This window comes from Mustela putorius, unplaced genomic scaffold (assembly GCF_011764305.1).
Source record: "Mustela putorius furo isolate JIRA1106 unplaced genomic scaffold, ASM1176430v1.1 tig00000129_pilon_pilon_pilon, whole genome shotgun sequence".
Taxonomy (NCBI): domain Eukaryota; kingdom Metazoa; phylum Chordata; class Mammalia; order Carnivora; family Mustelidae; genus Mustela; species Mustela putorius.
Genome location: NW_025421290.1, coordinates 53277851 through 53296996, shown reverse-complemented (window position 1 = coordinate 53296996; position 19146 = coordinate 53277851). Strand labels below are relative to the sequence as shown.

The window sequence follows — 19146 nt, the reverse complement described above, 5'->3', positions numbered from 1 at the left end:
TCCAGAGAATGTGGATATGACGATCTTGTGGTATCTGACTCTGAACCACACTGTGAACCATTGTCCCACCATGACAGCTGTCAGGTGTGAACCTCAGCCATTGGATATAAAAGCTGGTATGACCCAGGATGGAAACAAAAATCTAGAAGACTTTCATCTGCAGGAAGGAATGGAGGCTTTGCTTCAGGAATGACTTCACAATGTAGGAAAGGGCACATACAAGAAATAAAACATATACATGTGCCATGGAGGGTGGACATGGGATTAAGTCATCTACCTGTGTTCTGTGAGCTCCTGAAGACTGTTTTCTCACAATGTTCCACCTGTCAGGTTCCCCAGAAAGTTGCTGCTGAAGATGACACACGAGAAGGAAATATTCTGACTCTCTTTCTGAGTTTCCTTCCAAGTACTGAATCAAGGTTGTAACCAATTTGTCTCTAATTTGCACCATGTTACAACAGAACATTTAACTACCAGACTTTGATAACACCCCGTGACACCAAAGAGGTGAGAGACTGCAGATGATCTGAGAGAAATGACATCCAGGTTGCCTCCAGTATCTTGATGTAAAATCAATTTTATGGCACTTCCCAATGCCAGGTAACCCCCATCATGGGTGGACATAGTGGCAGCATTCCCAAAGGTGACAGGCAGACCCAAACTGGGACTGGGAGAAGGAAGAGATTCTTCAGAAAGTATCTTCAGGAGAAGCAGGAATGTCCCAAAAGGCCTTCTCCTGTCTCCCTGACCAGAATCATCTCATTGCCACAGAGACACAGATCCCACATTAGAAATCAGATTATGCCCACAAGGCTGATATTATTTCCACATAAAATTAGACCCACAAACTCCCTTAATGGACAAGGATTTTAATAATATGCTGATTCTTCAATCCATTGCTATAAATGTTACTCTAGATTTCTGCTCCATGGTTACACCCTAGTGTAGTTATTATGGGCATCAAGCTTTTCCAAATATAACTTAAACGTATGACATAAACATATTACACATGTCCTTATAGCATCTTCACAGAAACTTCCTCATTTTAATTATGTTTCATTTATATTCCCATAATTGACAATAACCTTTCAAAAACACCTATGTAAAGGAGAATTTTTTTTTTTTAAACAGGGCAGAGAAACTCGCATATTGATGCAAAATTTTTCCTCTGCATCTTCTTCAGGTTCATGTTTCTTCTGGAAAGCATATAAATAATACATTTTCTGAGTTCCTCAGCTACATATCTAGGGGGGAAGCAACTTTATTGCAACATCAGATGCTGGAAACAATTCGAACCCCAAACAACTTCTTAAAAAAACTAAAATCCTGCTTTGTTCATTCTTTGGAAAGGTGCTAATCTTTAAAACCAGTGATTCTTTTTTAATGTCTGCATTATATTAATTGTTTCAAAACTACATTGTACTTCAGTAGTTTTTACTTCAAAAATAAAGAACTGTAAGAACTGAAATCACACCTCTAACAGGAATCTCTACACTCCCCCCAGTACTTTTCCTGTCTCACTTTAGTCACTGACATCTTATCTTGTGTTCCAGTGGGTTGTCCAGGTCTCCTCTCCATTAAACACTGGAGCAGCTCCTGTCTATCAAGCAAATCTCCACTTTGCAGGGACAAACTGTGGAGAACCCCTGGATAGAACAAAACAGCAGTCAAGTTTGCAACAAGCCATCACATAAGAGAAAAGAACCAACCAAAAAGAGTGCACAGTCATCTTTTGAGGTTGTTAATAAGCACAACACCATGAGCAAAGGGAAGCCATGGCCAAGTCAAAACAACATTGAAAACCAGAGAGTCCTTCCCAGAAATTGTGGGAATTCTAACAACCTACATATGTGCATGAACTAGGACCTTTGCAAAAATGGAGCACAGAGTGACAGACATTATTTCTCAGGAAAAGTCAGTAAATTCCTATCAAAGACATGTTCATTGCTCAGGAAAATTTCAGAATGACCTCTGAGTATTCCAAGACAAGCTCCCTCTAGGATACAGCCTGAAGGAACAAGACCTTGACAGTCTCTGGTAGATAAAAATGCAGATTCTGAGCTTCAGAATGAAGGGGAGGTTGCACCATAAATGAAGGTAATCCGAGGTGGTCCTGAGAGAGAGAACCCAATTCTAGGCAAGACATGATGGGGAGACATAGATGGCAACTCAGAAGCAGAAGGACTCTGGAAAGCAAGAGGCAATGGATGCCAGTGTCTCAATTCTAATTGGCTCTAATGTAAACCCTTGGGACTGTCACACATGACAATGTCATCATGGTTGTGTCTGGAGGGGGTAGTTTGGAATGGAGAGAATGGGGTAGAAGTATCCTTCCCATCTGTACTTCTCAAGGACACTATTTCCAGAAACCTCAACATAAGGGCTGCATTTATTCTCCTACCTGAATCAACCCAAAACAAAAAAAGTGTGCAAAATATATTACAAAAGCTAAACCAGATGGAAATACATGAATGAGAGTGATGCAACAGAGAACTGTTAATACAAGGTTCAGGGTGGGGTCGAGCATGCTAGACAAGATAGACAGACAGAAGGGACAAACATGGACAGAAGGAGAAACAGTAAAGCCAGAGATAAGGAGACACAGTGAACAAACCCTCCAGGAGTCCACAAGAGATACGAGGACTGGGGTGGAACTGCCCTTCTCACAGGATGAAGGATGGAGACCTAAACTCTGGGGCTGATAGCTGGGTGCTCCCCTTAACTGTCTCTTTCTCTCACTCATGGCCAATTAGTCAGCAAGTCTTGCCGGTGACAAGTTCAGGACACACTCAGAATCCAACCATTTCTCACCCCTTCGCTGCTGCCACCCTGGACTGGGCTCCTATCAGTTTTCACTTGGATGCCCTCAAGAATCTCCTCACCTTCCAGATTCCAAGCTCCCATGTCCCTGTCTCACTCCTAACTATTCCCCACACCAGAGTCAGTCAGAGAATCCTTTACCATGTGGAGAAAGAGAGGATTGTTGCTGGTTTGTGGCTTGTCTTCCCTCCTCAAATGTAAGCCCCATGAAGGCAAGTTCTTCTATTTCTGTTCACTGCTGTATTCACAGAGTCCAGGGAGGGCTACAGTTTGTGCAGTTAGAACCAAATAAATATTAGTTAATGAACTACACAAACAGTTATAGAACTGTACACTAGATTTCTGGGTAAAGAATAAAGGATCGGGCGCCTGGGTGGCTCAGTGGGCTAGGCCGCTGCCTTCGGCTCGGGTCATGATCTCAGGGTCCTGAGATCGAGTCCTGCATCGGGCTCTCTGCTCAGCGGGGAGCCTGCTTCCTCCTCTCTCTCTGCCTGCCTCTCTGCCTACTTGTGATCTCTCTCTCTGTCAAATAAATAAATAAAATATTTTAAAAAAAAAAAGAATAAAGGATCTGCATTTTGTATTCATTTGTGGGCTTTCAGAATGGTCGGGTTCTAGAAATCATCTCTCTCTCTCTCTCTTTTTTTTTTTTTTTTTTTTTTTTTTTTGTCACTGAGACTACAATGGCCTCTTCATAATGTTCACTGCATGAACTAGTGGAAAGAATGTCCGATAGGTTGTCTACATTACATGGTGCCTAGAACTGGCCTGGACAGAATACGGATGCTGTTCTGTCCCCACACACAAGAGCAGGTACATGTAAAGAGCAGAGGTCATAAGCAATGGCCAATCTGCAGGAAAACCACCATGAGTTGAATGAATTCTGCACCAGCGACACACAGTGCAGAGGTGACGAAGATAACTCTTCTCTTTGAGGACTAAGAAAAATGTAGGCATCTCTGCTTCTACCTGCATGTGAACAAGTACCATGGTGGTATACGTGTTCTGTGGGAGATGCACACGGGGAACATTGGGAGCCACGAAGAAGTAAGTGATTATCTTACCTGAGGAGGCCATGTGGTCAAGGAAGGACTTACGATAAAGTTTTTACCTGAGCTGAACCTTGTCTCGGGACGATGTCTAGCAGATGAGAAAAGGCACAATGAGGGAAGAAGGCAGAGACTGTGTGAAGGCCAGCACACATGGTCGCCTTCCCGAGTGGATCCTGGGAGGAAGTTAACAAAACAGGGAAGGACAGGAAACCCTTATGGCACACATTCCTCTAAGGACAGAACCTGTGCTTTCCAACGCTCATGGACACTCCTCCTCTCAAACTACCACTTCCCCCTGGAAAGGTGACCAATAAAGGAGCTTAACAGAGTTGAAAAGATGAGGAGACAAAATCAGAGAAGGGAATCAACTATCTACTTTCCACTCCAGTTTATGGGAAGACTGATGCATGTCTGTAGACCATGGTGTTCCCTGTTATTGTCAGCACTTACAAGGAACAATGTGGCTTCTCACCAGTTCTGTCCCAAAGCATGACATGGCTGCTGGGAGGCTCCATGTGGGGCAACACGGTCTTCTTCCTGGTTGTGCAGCTCCTGAGGCATTCCCATTAGAGTTCCACTCCTTTGTTCTAAATGCACTTTGTACAAAGAAAAGGACAGAGTCTCAAACAGAGACCATGTTTTCAGGAAAGCATAATGGTTCTTATTTTCCAATTAAAATAGAAAACCAGGAGGGTGGCAGAGTAGCAATACATTTGCACTGTTTTGACAGAGACTACATTCTAGTCACAGTTAACACCCACAGTCAAGGTCCACAACGGCTCAATGTAAGTAAGTTCTTGGGACAGTAGGAGACACACATTTGTCGAGCCTCCTAATGAGCCTCAGTAATGCAGGAAAACTATTCTCAACAAAAGGAGATTCCACACATGTCCGGTACACTCTGTGGGAGTGTGGGCAGGTGTGGCTGCAGAAATGGGTCCTCTCCATGCACTGGTGACAAGGAAAGAAGGCTCCTGGTTTGAGGCAAAGAGCAGCTGCTGTTCCCAGGTGGTGCCTGCAGCTCACAGCTGAGGTTAGCAGTGGAACTGAGTGGAGAATGTGGGAGTTATGGGCATAGTCCGAGGCTGGCCACTTGACATGACATCCACAGGCTGGTGCCTGAGTGTCGGATTTGTTCCTGCACAGGTTTCTTCTGCAGCAGGACAGCTCCCCAATGCTGTGCTTCCTCCTGGTGCCTCACGTCTTCCATGGACAGGTCTTTCTGAGCTTCTAACTCAACCTTCTCTGGTCCACCTCTTGCTGTCTTTGGTTCTCTTCTCCACAGACAGTAGAAAATTTCCTGAACAACAAGGGAGTTCTTCTCTTTTTTGGGACAAAGAACTCCTGGGCCCAGAGGGTGTGTGGGTGAGGCTGAAGCAAGTGGCTTCTTTCTGCTCTTTCAGATCTTCCTCCAACTGGTGCTTCCAACTGCTGCCCTCAGAGCTGTCAGTCATTAAAGCCAGTGATTCCTGATGCAGACAGCAACACGACTGTGTCCACAAGGATTGATTCTGGGGCAAAGAAGCCCTACAGAGAAAGTACATAGAGTACAATGACCCATTTATGAATTCTACAGAATTAAAGCCAGTATAAGGTGACATGAGGAAGAACAATAGTTATGTGGGAACAGGGAGGACAAGGGAAAGGGAAGGAGGAATTCCAGGGGGAAATCTGGACATTTTAGGGAGAATTGAGGCACTCACTGTCCATAATGTTAATTGTGACACCTGTGTTTATCATATCACACACTCCATATGTGGGCCGTTCATCTTGTGTCGTATATACACATCGAACTTATTATGGGTAATAACAAAGGTGATTCTGGAGGGACATAGAGAGATCAGAAGATATGAAAACACACCTACACGATGCTGATTTTCTCTATATTTATGGTAAAGTATAAAATAAGCAAAATCAATCCATCCCCATTACAGGATGGGTTCTATATGCCTCATAGCCTGACACTCTGCCCTGCAGATGATTCGGGGTGGGGGGCAGCAATTCCTGTGGGGGGAGCACTGACCTAGATCCTGGGGTCAGTCTCACCCCATATATGTTCATGGACACCCTACAAACACAAGTATACACCCTGAAATGCTATATAATAAAAAAACTTTTTTTTTTCAAAATTTGTCCTTAGCACTAAATTAAAGGTATTCACAACTGTGGGTCACAGCCTCTCTGTCAGAATAGATCCCCAAGCTGAATATATAGCCAGAGGACATGCAAATAGGGCCTCCCCTCTGCTGATTTAACCAGCACAGCCAAGATCCTGCAGCTGGGAGAGGAGCCCCAGGCCCGGGATACCCAAGTGTTCATTCAGTGATCAGGACAGAACACAGACAGCTCACCATGGAATTTGTGCTGGGCTGGGTTTTCCTTCTTGCTCTTTTAAAAGGTAATTTATGGAGAAAAAAAAGAAATTGAGTATGTGAGTGAATGTGAGTGAGAGAAAAACAGGATATGTGATAGTTTCCTGACCAAGATGTCTTCTGTCTGCAGGTGTCCAGTGTGAGGTGCAGCTGGTGGAGTCTGGGGGTGACCTGGTGAAGCCTGGGGGGTCCCTGAGACTCTCCTGTGCAGCCTCTGGATTCACCTTCAGCAACTACTACATGAGCTGGGTCCGCCAGGCTCCAGGGAAGGGGCTGCAGTGGGTCGCATGGATTAATACTGGTGGAAGTAGCACAAGCTACGCAGACTCTGTGAAGGGCCGATTCACCATCTCCAGAGACAACGGCAAGAACACGCTGTATCTGCAGATGAACAGCTTGAGAACTGAGGACACGGCCATGTATTACTGTGCAAGAGACACAGTGAAGGGCCCTCAGTGTGAGCCAGGACAGAAACCTCCATGTTGACATAGGATGTGCTGAGCTGCAGGGGCACTCAGGGCAGCAGAGAGCGCTCAGCATCCACAGCAGAGATCAGACCCAGGAGCAGGTGCAGTAGGTAGGACTTCCTTTTGAGATCAGGGATTTCCTCTCCAGACCCTCAGCTGTCCACAGGGATTTTTTTTTTTCTTTCATCTCTAATACCTCGTGTTCTCCATGCAGCCAACCACAAGAATATAACTTTGCTTCCACACAGCAGAGATCTCACCAGTCTCCGGGGAACTTCCCTTCATCAACCTCTTCTATGTCTCATTTTCGTCCTCCACTGAAGCACATGTTGCAATTTCCCATTGTCCTTGAGAAACATCTGCACAGCCCAGGCTCTCTGCATGCCTGTTCTCTGCCCTCAGCGGGGCACACACTGTCCCCACATGTTTATGACTGCCCAAGTCAGTTCTTGTCCTCCTGGCTCCAGTGTATCCTCTGGCTCATTGTACATGTAGGCGGACACAGGTGATCAGGAACTGCCCTTCTGTAGGCACCGCTGCATTTCCTGGATGGAAAAGGAGTCCACCTGCTATGAGGGACGCTCAGATTTCCCCATGAAACTGGCGGGATGACAATCCAGAGAGGAAAACCCATCCCTTTCCTGCTGGGTCCTGTTCTGGTGGGGAGAGTCCATGAGAGCGTCCTTGGTGACTGTGTTTGAGACATGTTTCCCAGCTTCCACACAGGGAATCCATGTGAATCCTGAGGTCCAGCTGGCAGGTCCCAGATCCCTGCCCACCCTGTGCTATCCATTGAATATCCATCAGAAACCAACCCCCAACCTCATTCTCTCCTTCTTCTGACTTCTCCCTCAACCTGTCCTGTATCCTGAGCCCCATGGAACTGGGTGTCCTGTCACACTGACAAGATCTTCACCAAGTGTCAGATGGAGAAAGGCTCAATAATGAATGTCTCCCATGATGGGAGGGCTCTGAAGTGGGGCTGAAATGGGGATATATGGCTCAAACCACGATCCCAGAAATAAAATAATATAGCAGGTACTATATGAGACAATACTGTCACTTCCTCTCATATCCCTGCTTTTGTCCCATTGAACTGGCCAGGATTTCCCCTAGAGAGAATTCATAAATATCTTCTGGGCTGTTTGCTCTCTTGATTTCCTGTGAAACCAGTACTGGTCTTCGCACATCAGAGGAGTCACAGGAAAGGCCCTTCCACTCAGAGTCCTTCTACTCTTGTAACGTCGAGGGGGTGGTCTGCATGGAATGCATCTTCTGTGTCTGAGGTGAATCTGTTTGCCTGTAGCTGGAGGAGGGTCAGGCCCACTCCTCAACTCAGCATGAAGCATCTTGGGATGGTCGTTCCCAAGAAGAGGGACACTCATTAGCGGGTCTTCTCTGTGTTGGCAGCTGTCCTGTGTGTGTATTTAATACATTACAGGAATGTCTAAGAATAGTTACCAATCTAGTGTACCGGCCTCCTGTGAGTCTCCTTGTGTTGTGTTCACTGATCCAGATGAACCTGGACAAGGAGTCCCAGGTGTGCAGAACCTCACAGACTCTCTCACTTACCTGTGTCACCACCAAGTTCTCTTGAGCAACTGTGGACTTTCAGTATTCTCCATTGTTCCCCAAATCTCATCTCTCAGGTTTTTCTCTGCATAATCAGCAGGCTGTCCCCAGCTGTGTTTCTTATGAGGTATATATACATTTCTTTCTGTTCTAATATACAAACATTGGCAGAAAATGTCTGCATGCATTGCCGAATTGTCATATCCTTCTTTCCATAATATCCGTGGTATGTTTCATTTATTGATAACCTCTGATGAATTATTACACTATAAATCTGTATATTTTTAGATTCTGCTACCCCTGGAAGTACTATTGGAATTACTTGCATAACTGGTAATATATTTTACAACCAAAAAGAGTTCACATATTTAACGGATGAACTTACTGTGCAATATAAATTATAAAAAACAACCTAAAGTAACAATCTGCTTGTGATTTTCATTCAAGATATTATAGTGCCCACTTCCCGTTATTCTATTATTTGTAGAGTTATTTAGTATAAAATATAAAACATAATAGTGAGGTGGAGACAAGATGGCGGGGAAGTAGGAGGAGGCCCCTTTTCAACCTGTACCCTAAAGTGAGCTGATTACCTGCCAATGAAATCCGATCACCCATGAAATCAGCCTGAGATTAGAATTATACACGTCTGGATCTCTATGGGGACAGAAGACACCAGTGGGCAGGTACAGTGGAGTGGTAACATCGGACTAATATGGGAAGATAAACAAAAGGGGGAGGGAGCCACCAGAAGAGACCCATTGGAAATAGGAGAGCGCCCTGCAACTGGGGACCAGCATTAACTTGGAGTCTGATTGAAAGCACTCAAAAAGAACAAAGAATTGCAGGGGGAAGTTCTGGGAATCAGGGTGGTTAGGGACAGAGGCTTAAGTCCCTGGACCCAGGGCAGCCACCCCTGGTGCTGAGCCAGAGAGAGTGCAGTGAGGAAACCATGTCTTGGTCCCTGAGCCACAAGAAGGTCTGAGAGCATGTGAGGTCCAGCTCCCATGAGGGGCTGGGAGCCCTGTCAGCCAGCAGAAGCACAGACTTTTCTGTAGTCCCCACGCGCAAACCATGTCATGCTATCAGAGCCTGAGTCGTGCCCCACACCCTCCCCTGAGAGAGGTGCATGCAGGTGCCATCCCAGTGCTCTCCGTCCCAGAAGGCCTGAGTACTCTCAGTCTGGGCCAGCGGGAAAATCTCAGTGTGCTATCGCTGCTTGGAACCTCTCTGGCAGTCTGGAGCTGCCCAGAGAGCCGCCGCTGTTGTCATTTTGGGTACAAGCAGGAGTACCTGTGTCCCCAGGGCCGGCAACATGGGACGTGCTCTTCCAGGGGCCAAGGGGGAACTTATGTGCTCTGCAGCTCCCAGAGGGGGATAGACTGAGGTTTCTCTCTGAGAGGGAGGTCTGGGTGCAATCTCTTTCCTCTAAACCTCCAAAGACCATCAAAAGCTGTCAAAGGAAGAGAAAACAAATGAACAAACAAACATAAAAACCTCCAGAGAACAAAGGCCTGAAAAACAGGTTTCCTCAGAGCCCACCCTCTTGAGGGGGGCTTGAGGACTTAACTCAGGGAACACTGCCTGGAAGCCTACATGGCAGACTCCTCCCCCAGGAAGCCAACCAGGGTAAAAAAAAAAAAAAAAAAAAAAAAAAAGACGACAAGAGAACAACCACCACGACTTCATAGATACAACCCTTATTTTTAAACCATTCCCAATATTCTGGTTCATTCTTTTATAGATAATTTTTAACCTATTTACCAACACAGTGAGATGTCCAGTACATCAAATTCATAGTAACCTTTTAACCTGAACATTTTGATACATATACCCGTTTTACTTTTGCTTTTCCATTTTTTTAATTTTTTAATTTAATTTTAGTTTAGTTTAGTTTATTCTTTTCTATTTTTAGTTTTTAATATTAATATAGAGTTAAACTTCAAGATAATCCCAATCCCCCAATCAATGCTAACGCTATAGGTAAACCAATTTTTAATCCCCCTTTATCTTAGGAAAGTTGAGTCCTTAACAAAGATATCAAGATACATCCAGAAAAATCAAAACAACCTTCCTCGCCCACACTGAAAATTTATAACTACGCTCCCATATTTTTCATCCTCCAGTGTGTCTATGTATTTGAGCGTTTCTAATAGTATATAAATCTTATAATTGGAGTTCTTCTTTATAAGGTTTTTTTTAAATTCACATATATATATATATATATATATATATATATATATATATATATATATATTCTCATGTCAAATACTTTTGTCAGTCTTTTTGTTTGTCTGTTTTGTTTGTATACTTGATAAATCTTACCTTGGAGCCAATTTGGGCTTAGACTTCCCTTTTTTTTTAATTAATTTATTTTCAGAAAAACAGTACTCATTATTTTCTCACCACACCCAGTGCTCCATGCAATCCGAGCCCTCTATAATACCCACCACCAGGTACCCCGACCTCCCACCCCCCCGCCACTTCAAACCCCTCAGATTCCTGTCTCATATTGAGAGTCCATAGTCTCTCATGGTTCACCTCCCCTTCCAATTTCCCACAACTCCCTTCTCCTCTCTAACTCCCCATGACCTCCATGCTATTTGTTATGCTCCACAAATAAGTGAAACAATATGATAATTGACTCTCTCTGCTTGACTTATTTCACTCAGCATCATCTCTTCCAGTCTCATCCATGTTGCTACAAAAGTTGGGTATTCATCCTTTCTGATGGAGGCATAATACTCCATAGTGTATATGGACCACATCTTCCTTATCCATTCGTCTGTTAAAGGGCATCTTGGTTCTTTCCACAGTTTGGCGACCGTGGCCATTGCTGCTATAAACATTGGGGTACAGATGGCCCTTCTTTTCACTACATCTGTATCCTTGGGGTAAATACCCAGGAGTGCAATGGCAGGGTCATAGGGAAGTTCTATTTTTAATTTCTTGGGGAATCTCCACACTGTTCTCCAAAGAGTCTGCACCAACTTGCATTCCCACCAACAGTGGAAGAGGTTTCCCCTTTCTCCACATCCCCTCCAACACATGTTGTTTCCTGTTTTGTTAATTTTGGCCATTCTAACTTGTGTAAGGTGACATGTCAATGTGGTTTTAATTTGAATCTCCCTGAGGGCTAGTGATGAGGAACTTTTTTCATGTGTCTGATAGCCATTTGTATGTCTTGATTGCAGAAGTGTCTGTTCATATCTTCTGCCCATTTTTTTATATGTTTGCCTGTTTTGTGTGTGTTCAGTTGGAGGAGTTCATTATAGATCCTGGATATCAACCTTTTGCCTGTACTGTCATTTGCATATATCTTCTCCCATTCCGTGGGTTGCCTCTTTGTTTTCTTGACTGTTTCTTTGGCTGTGCAGAAGCTTTTGATTTTGATGAAGTCCCAAAAGTTTATTTTCGTTTTTGTTTCCTTTGCCTTTGGAGACATATCTTGAAAGAACTTGCTGTGGCTGATATGGTAGAGATTACTGCCTATGTTCTCCTCTAGGATTCTGATGGGTTCCTGTCTCACATTGAGGTCTTTTATCCATTTTGAGTTTATCTTTGTGTACGGTGTAAGAGAAGGGTCGAGTTTCATTCTTCTACTTACAGCTGTCCAGTTTTCCCAGCACCATTTATTTAAGAGACTGTCTTTTTTTTTCACTGTATATTTTTTTCCTGTTTTGTCGAAGATTATTTGACCATAGAGTTGAGGGTCCATATCTGGGCTCTCTACTCTATTCCACTGGTCTATGTATCTGTTTTTATGCCAGAACCATGCTGTCTTGGTGATCACAGCTTTGTAGTAAAGATTGAAATCAGGCATCACATTACTTGATTTCTGCCCATTTTTTTTGATGTGATTGTCTGTTTTTTTGAGTGTTGAGTTTGAGTTCTCTCTACATCTTGGATATTAGCCCTTTTTCTGTAGTGTCATCTGCAAATATCTTCTCCCATTTGTGCATTGTCTCTTTGTTTTGTTTTGACTGTTTCCTTTGCTGTGCAGAAGCTTTTGATCTTGATGAAGTCACAAAACATCATTTTTGCTTTTGTCCCCTTTGTCTTTGGAGACATGTCTTGAAAGAATTAGCTTGGCCAATGTCGGAGTGGTTACTGCCTATGTTCTCCTCTAGGATTTGGATGATTCCTGTCTCATATTGAGGTCTTTCATCCATCTTGAGTTTATATTTGTGTATGGTGTAAGTGAATGGTCGAATTCCATTCTTCTGTATATAGGTAATTTCCCCAGCACCAATTATTGAAGAGACTGTCTTTTTTCCATTGGATATTTTTTCCTGCTTGCTCATTTACTTGATCATAGAGTTGAGGGTCCATGACTGGACTGTCTTCTCTGTTCCATTGGTCTAAGTGTCTGTTTTTTACCAGTACCATGCTGCCTTTTTTTTTTTTTTTAGTTTCTTTTTAGTGTACCTGAATTCATTGTTTATGTACCACACCCAGTATTCCATGAATTATATGCCGTCCATAATATTACCATGCTCACCCAACCACTCCCGCCCCTTCAAAACCCTCAGGTTGCTGTCTTGGTGATCACTACTCTGTAATATAGCTTGAAGTCAGGCAATGTGATGACCCCAGCTTTGTTATCCTTTTTCAACATTTCCTTGTTGATCCAGGATCTTTTCTGGTTCTGTGCAAATTTTAGGATTGTTTGTTCCAGCATTTGATCTGGATGGCATTGAAAGTATAGGTTGTTCTTGGCAACATAGAAATATTAGCAATGTTTATTCTTCCAAACCATGAGCATGAAATGTTTTTCCATCTTTTTTGAGTCTTTTTTCCATTTCCTTCATAAGTGTTCTGTAATTTCTTCAGTATAGATACTTTACCTCTTTGGTTAGGTGTATTCCTATGTATCTTATTATTTTTGTGCTATTATAAATGGAGTCAATTCTCTCTATTTTCTCTCTCCACAGGTTGATTGTTAGTGTATACAAGATCAACTGATTTCTGTGCAAAGGATTTGTATCCTGCCATGTTACTGAATTGCTGCATGATTTCTAGTTGTTTGGTGGTGGAGTCTTTTGGGTTTTCCACATAAAGTATCGTGTCATCTGTGAAGAGAGTGTTTGACTCCTTCATTGCCCATTTGAATACCTTTTATTTCTTTTTGTTTTCTTATTGCTGTTGCTAGAACTTCTAGGACTATGCTGAACAATAGTGTCTAAAGGGGGCAACCTTGTCATGTTCCTGATCTTAAAGGAATGATATTTGCTGTGGGTTTTTCATAGATGGAATTTAAGAAATTGAGGAATGTTCCTTCTATCCCACACTCTGAAGAGTTTTAAGCGGGAAAGAATGCTGTATTTTATCGAACGCTATTTCTGCATCAATTGAGAGGACCATGTTATTCTTCTCTCTTCTCTTCTTAATTTGTTCTATCACACTGACTGGTTTGCAAATGTTGAATGGACCTGTCAGCCCAGGGAAAATCCCACTTGGTTGTGATGGATAATCCTTTTAAAGTACTATTATGCAATTATCTAGGATCTACGTGACAATTATCTAGGATCTACGTGTTCTTGGCAACATAGAAATATTAGCCATGTTTATTCTCCCAAACCATGAGCATGAAACGTTTTCCATCTTTTTGAGTCTTTTTCCATTTCCTTCATAAGTGTTCTGTAGTTTGGCAACTATATTCAATCTCGTTACTGGTTATTGGTCTATTCAGGTTGTCAATATCTTCCTGTTTCAGTCTTGGAAGATTATAGGTTTCCAGGAATGCATCCATTTCTTCTAGGTTGCTTAACTTATTGACATATAGCAGCTGATAATAATTTCTGACGATTATTTCTATTTCCTTGGTGTTGGTGATGATCTCTCTACTTTCATTCATAATTTAATAATTTACTAATTTAATTTACATAACTTAACAATTTAATAATTTAATAATTTGGGTCATTTCTCTTTACTTTTGGATAATTCTTGCCTGTGGCTTATTTATCTTCTAATTCTTTCAAAGAACCAGCTTCTAGTTTCACTGATGTGTTCTACTGTATTTCTGGTTTCTAATTTATTGATCACTGCTCTGATACTAATTGTTCCCCTTCTGATGCATAGGTTAGGCTTAATTTTCTTTGATTGTCTTCTTCCCTGGTTGCTTCCCTAGCCCTAAAAAGAGGGCATGCTCCTCCAGATGCCAGTCAGCATGGGGAGGAGGTTGCTCCATAATGAAGGTAAGGCCACTTCCTCTGTGCTCTCTCCCAGTGTGCCAGCTACCTCATGGTCCACTTTCAGGATACTTCCTATTCTCTCAAATGTTTGAATAATTACTCTCACACCTGATAAACACCTTTTCTCAGGAGACAGGATGGCGGAGAAATAGGAGATGCTGTTCCAACCGGTCCCCTAAAGTGAGCTGATTACCTACCAAAGAACTCTGATCACCCATGAAATCAGCCTGAGATTAGAATTATACACTTCTGGATCTCTATGGGGGCATAAGAGGCCAGCGGACAGGTTAAGTGGAGTGGGAACATCAGACTGATATTGGAAGATAAAGAGGGGGAGGGAGCCAGCAGAAGTGACCCATTGGAAAGTAATACCGCAATATGAGAGTGCCCTGTGATTGGGGACCAGCATTAACTTGGAGTCTGGTTGAAAGCACTCAAAAAGAGCAAAAGATCTTAAAGGGAAATTGATTGAATCAGGTGGTTAGGGACAGGGGTTTAAGCCCATGAACCCAGGACCACTACACCTGGTGCTGAGCCAGAGAGAGTGCAGCAGAGAACCAGGCCTTGGTCCCTGAACTGCCAACATGCATGAGAGCATCTGGATGGCAGCTCACGTGAGAGAATCTCATGTGGATGCCAGCTGGAGCTCTCTAGAACCACAGCCTTTTGTACTCTGCATGCACACTGTGCAAATGGGGTCTGAGTCACTCTCCACACCCTCCCCTGACAGAGATCCTAGCCAGTGCTCTCTAGGACCAGGAGAGCTGAACACTCCCAGCCTGGACCAGCAGGAAAATCTCAGTGTGCTATCTCTAGTTGGGACCTCTCTGGAGGTCTGGACCTGCACAGACAGCCATGACAGAGGCAACCACAGGAAGCCAGCTCTCTGGATTAGTATTTCCCATGGTTTTCAGTAAAAGCGGGAGTTCTTCTGACCACTGAGACTGTGACTGGGGATGTGTTCTGCCAGCAGCAGGTGGTGGAATTTACATGCTCTGGAACACCCAGAGAGAAACGGACTGAGGCTTCTCTCTGAGACGGAGGTCTGGGTGCAGTCTGCTTTCCTCTAGACCTCCAAAGAAATGCCAAAAGCCACAAAGGGAAGGGGAAAAAAAAAACAAAAAACAACAAAAGAACAAAGCCTGAAAAAACAGTTTCCTCAAAGCCCAGCGCCTTGAGAGGGACAGGAGGACTCAAGGATAGCAAGACTGCCTGAAAATACACGCAGCAGACCCCTCCCACAGAAAGCCAGCCCCCAAAAAAAACCTACAAGAGAACAAAACACACTACATCTTAGATACAACTTTAATTTTTAATTCATTCCCACTATTCTCATTATTTTCAATTTTTAAATAATTTATTAACCTATTTACCATCACAATGAGATGTTCAGTACAACAAATTCCATAATAACCTTTTAACTTGAACTTTTTTGATACATATACCTGTGTTTTTCTTTTGCTTTTCTATTTTTTAAATTTTTTTTTAAATATTCATATACAGATAAGCTTCAAGGTAATCCCTTTACCCAATCAATGCTACTCTTATATATCAACCAGTTTTAATTCCCCATTATCTCAGGAAAGTTGGGTCCTTTAACAAAGATATCAAGATACATCCAGGAAGGGTGAGGAGGAGTCAAGTTGTCAGAGAAGTAGCAGGCTCAGGAGACATCAGGTAGCAGGGGATCATCTAGATAGCTTATCAAACCCTTGCGAACACCTACAAATCCTATAGGAGATCGAAGAGAAGAAGAGAAAAAGAAAATCAACCACTTTCTGAAAGGTAGGACCATCAGAGAAGTGACTCCAAAGCGACGGGAAGATAGACCTAGAGGGAGGGACCAGCTTCCGAGAAAACAGCAGAGCAATGGAGCATAAAACCAGAACATTTAAAAGGCTGCTCCCCTGAGGGACATCACTCCAGAAGCTAAGCCAGGGTGAAGCCCACGTAGGACAGCATGGTCCGCAGGTCCCACAGAGTCACGAAAGGATCAGGGGTGTCTGAGTGTCATGGAATTCACAGATATTAGAGCAGGGAAGCTGGCTACAGAGATGGAGCTGAGGAGTGAGCTCTCAACTCAGGATTACCTTAAACTGTGATCCGTGGCACAATCAGACCACTGCTCTGTGAGCTGGGACCCCACAAGATCCGGGGAGAGCCCCCTGAAATAGCTCAGGGATCTGTGAGGTTCAGAGACTCCAGGCAGGGCTGTGTGCCAGAGAAAGAGACACCCAGCCACAGGCTGGGTGATCTTGGAGCGCAGCCAGAAGCCAGGGACACAGGAGTGATTGAACACTTTTCTCCGAGTGCACACTGAGTGGGGCCATGAGCTCTAGGCTCCTTCAGCCAGAGACTGGGAGGCGACCGTTTTCATTCCCATCCTTCGGAGCTCTATGGAAAGCGTTCATGGAACAAAAGCTCCCCAAAACCGAACCTTAGCGGATTACATAGCTGGGCCCCTGGTAAGGATGGTCCAATTCAACCTTGGGCAAAGACACCTGAGAATCACTACAACAGGGCCCTCCCCCAGAATATCAGCAAGAAATCCAGCCAAGATGAAGTTCACTTACCAAGGAGAACAGTGGAATTCCAGAGGAGGAGAAAGCAAAGCACGGAATGCATGGCTTTCTCCCCAGGATTCTTTAGTCTTGCAAAGTTAATTAATATTTTTTAACATTAATTTATTCTTATGCTAAAATTCTTTTTAACTTTTACTATTTCCTCTCTTAACTACTTTTTTCATTTCTTTTCAGTGTAACAGAATTCATTGTTTAGGCACCACACACAGTGCTCCATACAATCCATGCCCTCCATAATACCCACCACCTGGCTCCCCCAACCTCCCACCTCCCCGCCCCTTCAAAACCCTCAGATTCTTTTTCAGAGTCAATAGTCTCTCATGGTTTATCTCCCCTTCCAATTTCCTCAACTTCCTTCTATTCTCCATCTCCCCATGTCCTCCATGTTATTTCTTATGCTCCACAAATAAATGAAACCATATGATAATTGACTCTCTCTGCTTGACTTATTTCACTCAGCATAATCTCGTCCAGTCCCGTCCATGTTGCTACAAAAGTTGGGTATTCATCCTTTCTGATGGAGGCATAGTACTCCATAGTGTATATGGACCACATCTTCCTTATCCATTCATCCATTGAAGGGCATCCCATTGAAGGGTTCTTTCCACAGTTTGGCGACCATGGTCATTGCTGCTATAAACACTGGGGTACAAATGGCCCTTCTTTTCACGACATCTGTATCTTTGGGGTAAATACCCAGGAGTGCAATTGCAGTCATAGGGAAGCTCTATTTTTAATTTCTTAAGGAATCTCCACACTCTTCTCCAAAGTGACTGCACCAACTTGCATTCCCACCAACAGTGGAAGAGGGTTCCCCTTTCTCCACGTCCCCTCCAACACATGTTTCCTGTCTTGTTAATTTTGGCCATTCTAACTGGTGTAAGGTGATATCTCAATGTAGTTTTAATTTGAATCTCCCTGAGGGCTAGTGATGATGAACATTTTTTCATGTGTCTGATAGCCATTTGTATGTCTTGATTGGAGAATTGTCTGTCCATATCTTCTGCCCATTTGCTGACATGATTGTCTGTTTTGTGTGAGTTGAGTTTGATAAGTTCTTTATAGATCCTGGATATCAATCTATTGTCTGTACTGTCACTTGTGAATATCTTCTCCCATTCCGTGGGTTGCCTCTTTGTTTTCTTGACTGTTTCATTTGCTGTGCAGAAGCTTTTGATTTTGACGAAGTCCCAAAAGTTTATTTTTGCTTTTGTTTCCTTTGCCTTTGGAGACATATCTTGAAAGAAATTGTTGTGGCCAATGTCGAAGAGATTACTGCCTATGTTCTCATCTAGGACTTTGATGGATTCATGTATCACATTGAGGTTTTTCATCTATTTTGAGTTAATCTTTGTGTATGCTGTAAGAGAATGGTTGAGTTTCATTACTTCTATACATAGCTGTCCAATTTTCCTAGCACTATTTATTGAAGAGACTGTCTTTTTTCCACTCAATATTTTTTCCTGTTTAGTCGAAGACTGTATGACCATAGACTTGCCAGTAATATTTGAGCTCTCTACACTGTTCCAATGGCCTATGTCCCTGTTTTTGTGCCAGTACCATGCTGTCTTGGTGATCAAAGCTTTGTAATAAAGCTGGAAATCAGGCGACATGATGCCCCTAGCTTTGTTTTTTGTTTTTTTTTTTTTAAACATTTCCTTAGAAATTCAGGGTCTTTTCTGGTTCCGTACAAATTTTAAGATTGTTTATTCCAGCCCTTTAAAAATACTGGTGGAATTTTTATTAGAATCACATTGAAAGTATAGATAGCTGTGGGCAGAATAGACATTTTAACAATGTTTATTCTTCCAATCCAAGAACATGGAATGGTCTTCCATCTTTTTGTGTCTTCTTCAATTTCTTTCATGAGTGTTCTGTAGTTCCTAGTACAGATCCTTTACCTCTTTGGTTAGGTTTATTCCCAGGTATCTTGTAGTTTTTGGTGCTCTAGTAAATAGAATAGATTCTCTAATTTCCCTTTCTATATGTTCATTGTTAGTGTATAAGAAAGCACCTGATTTCTGCCCATTGATTTTTTGCCACATTGCTGATTTGCTGTAGGAGTTCTAGTAGTTTGGAGGTATAGT

The 19146-nt window shown here is 43.0% G+C and overlaps 1 gene segment (V, D, J or C); it reads left to right on the top strand.

Annotated features, from left to right (window-relative positions):
• Positions 1-6118: 6118 nt before the first annotated feature.
• Positions 6119-19146, top strand: part of LOC123390501 — an 85888-nt gene continuing 72860 nt past the window's right edge. The window contains 1 exon segment of the V gene segment in view: positions 6119-6270. Coding sequence covers positions 6225-6270 — 46 coding nt within the window.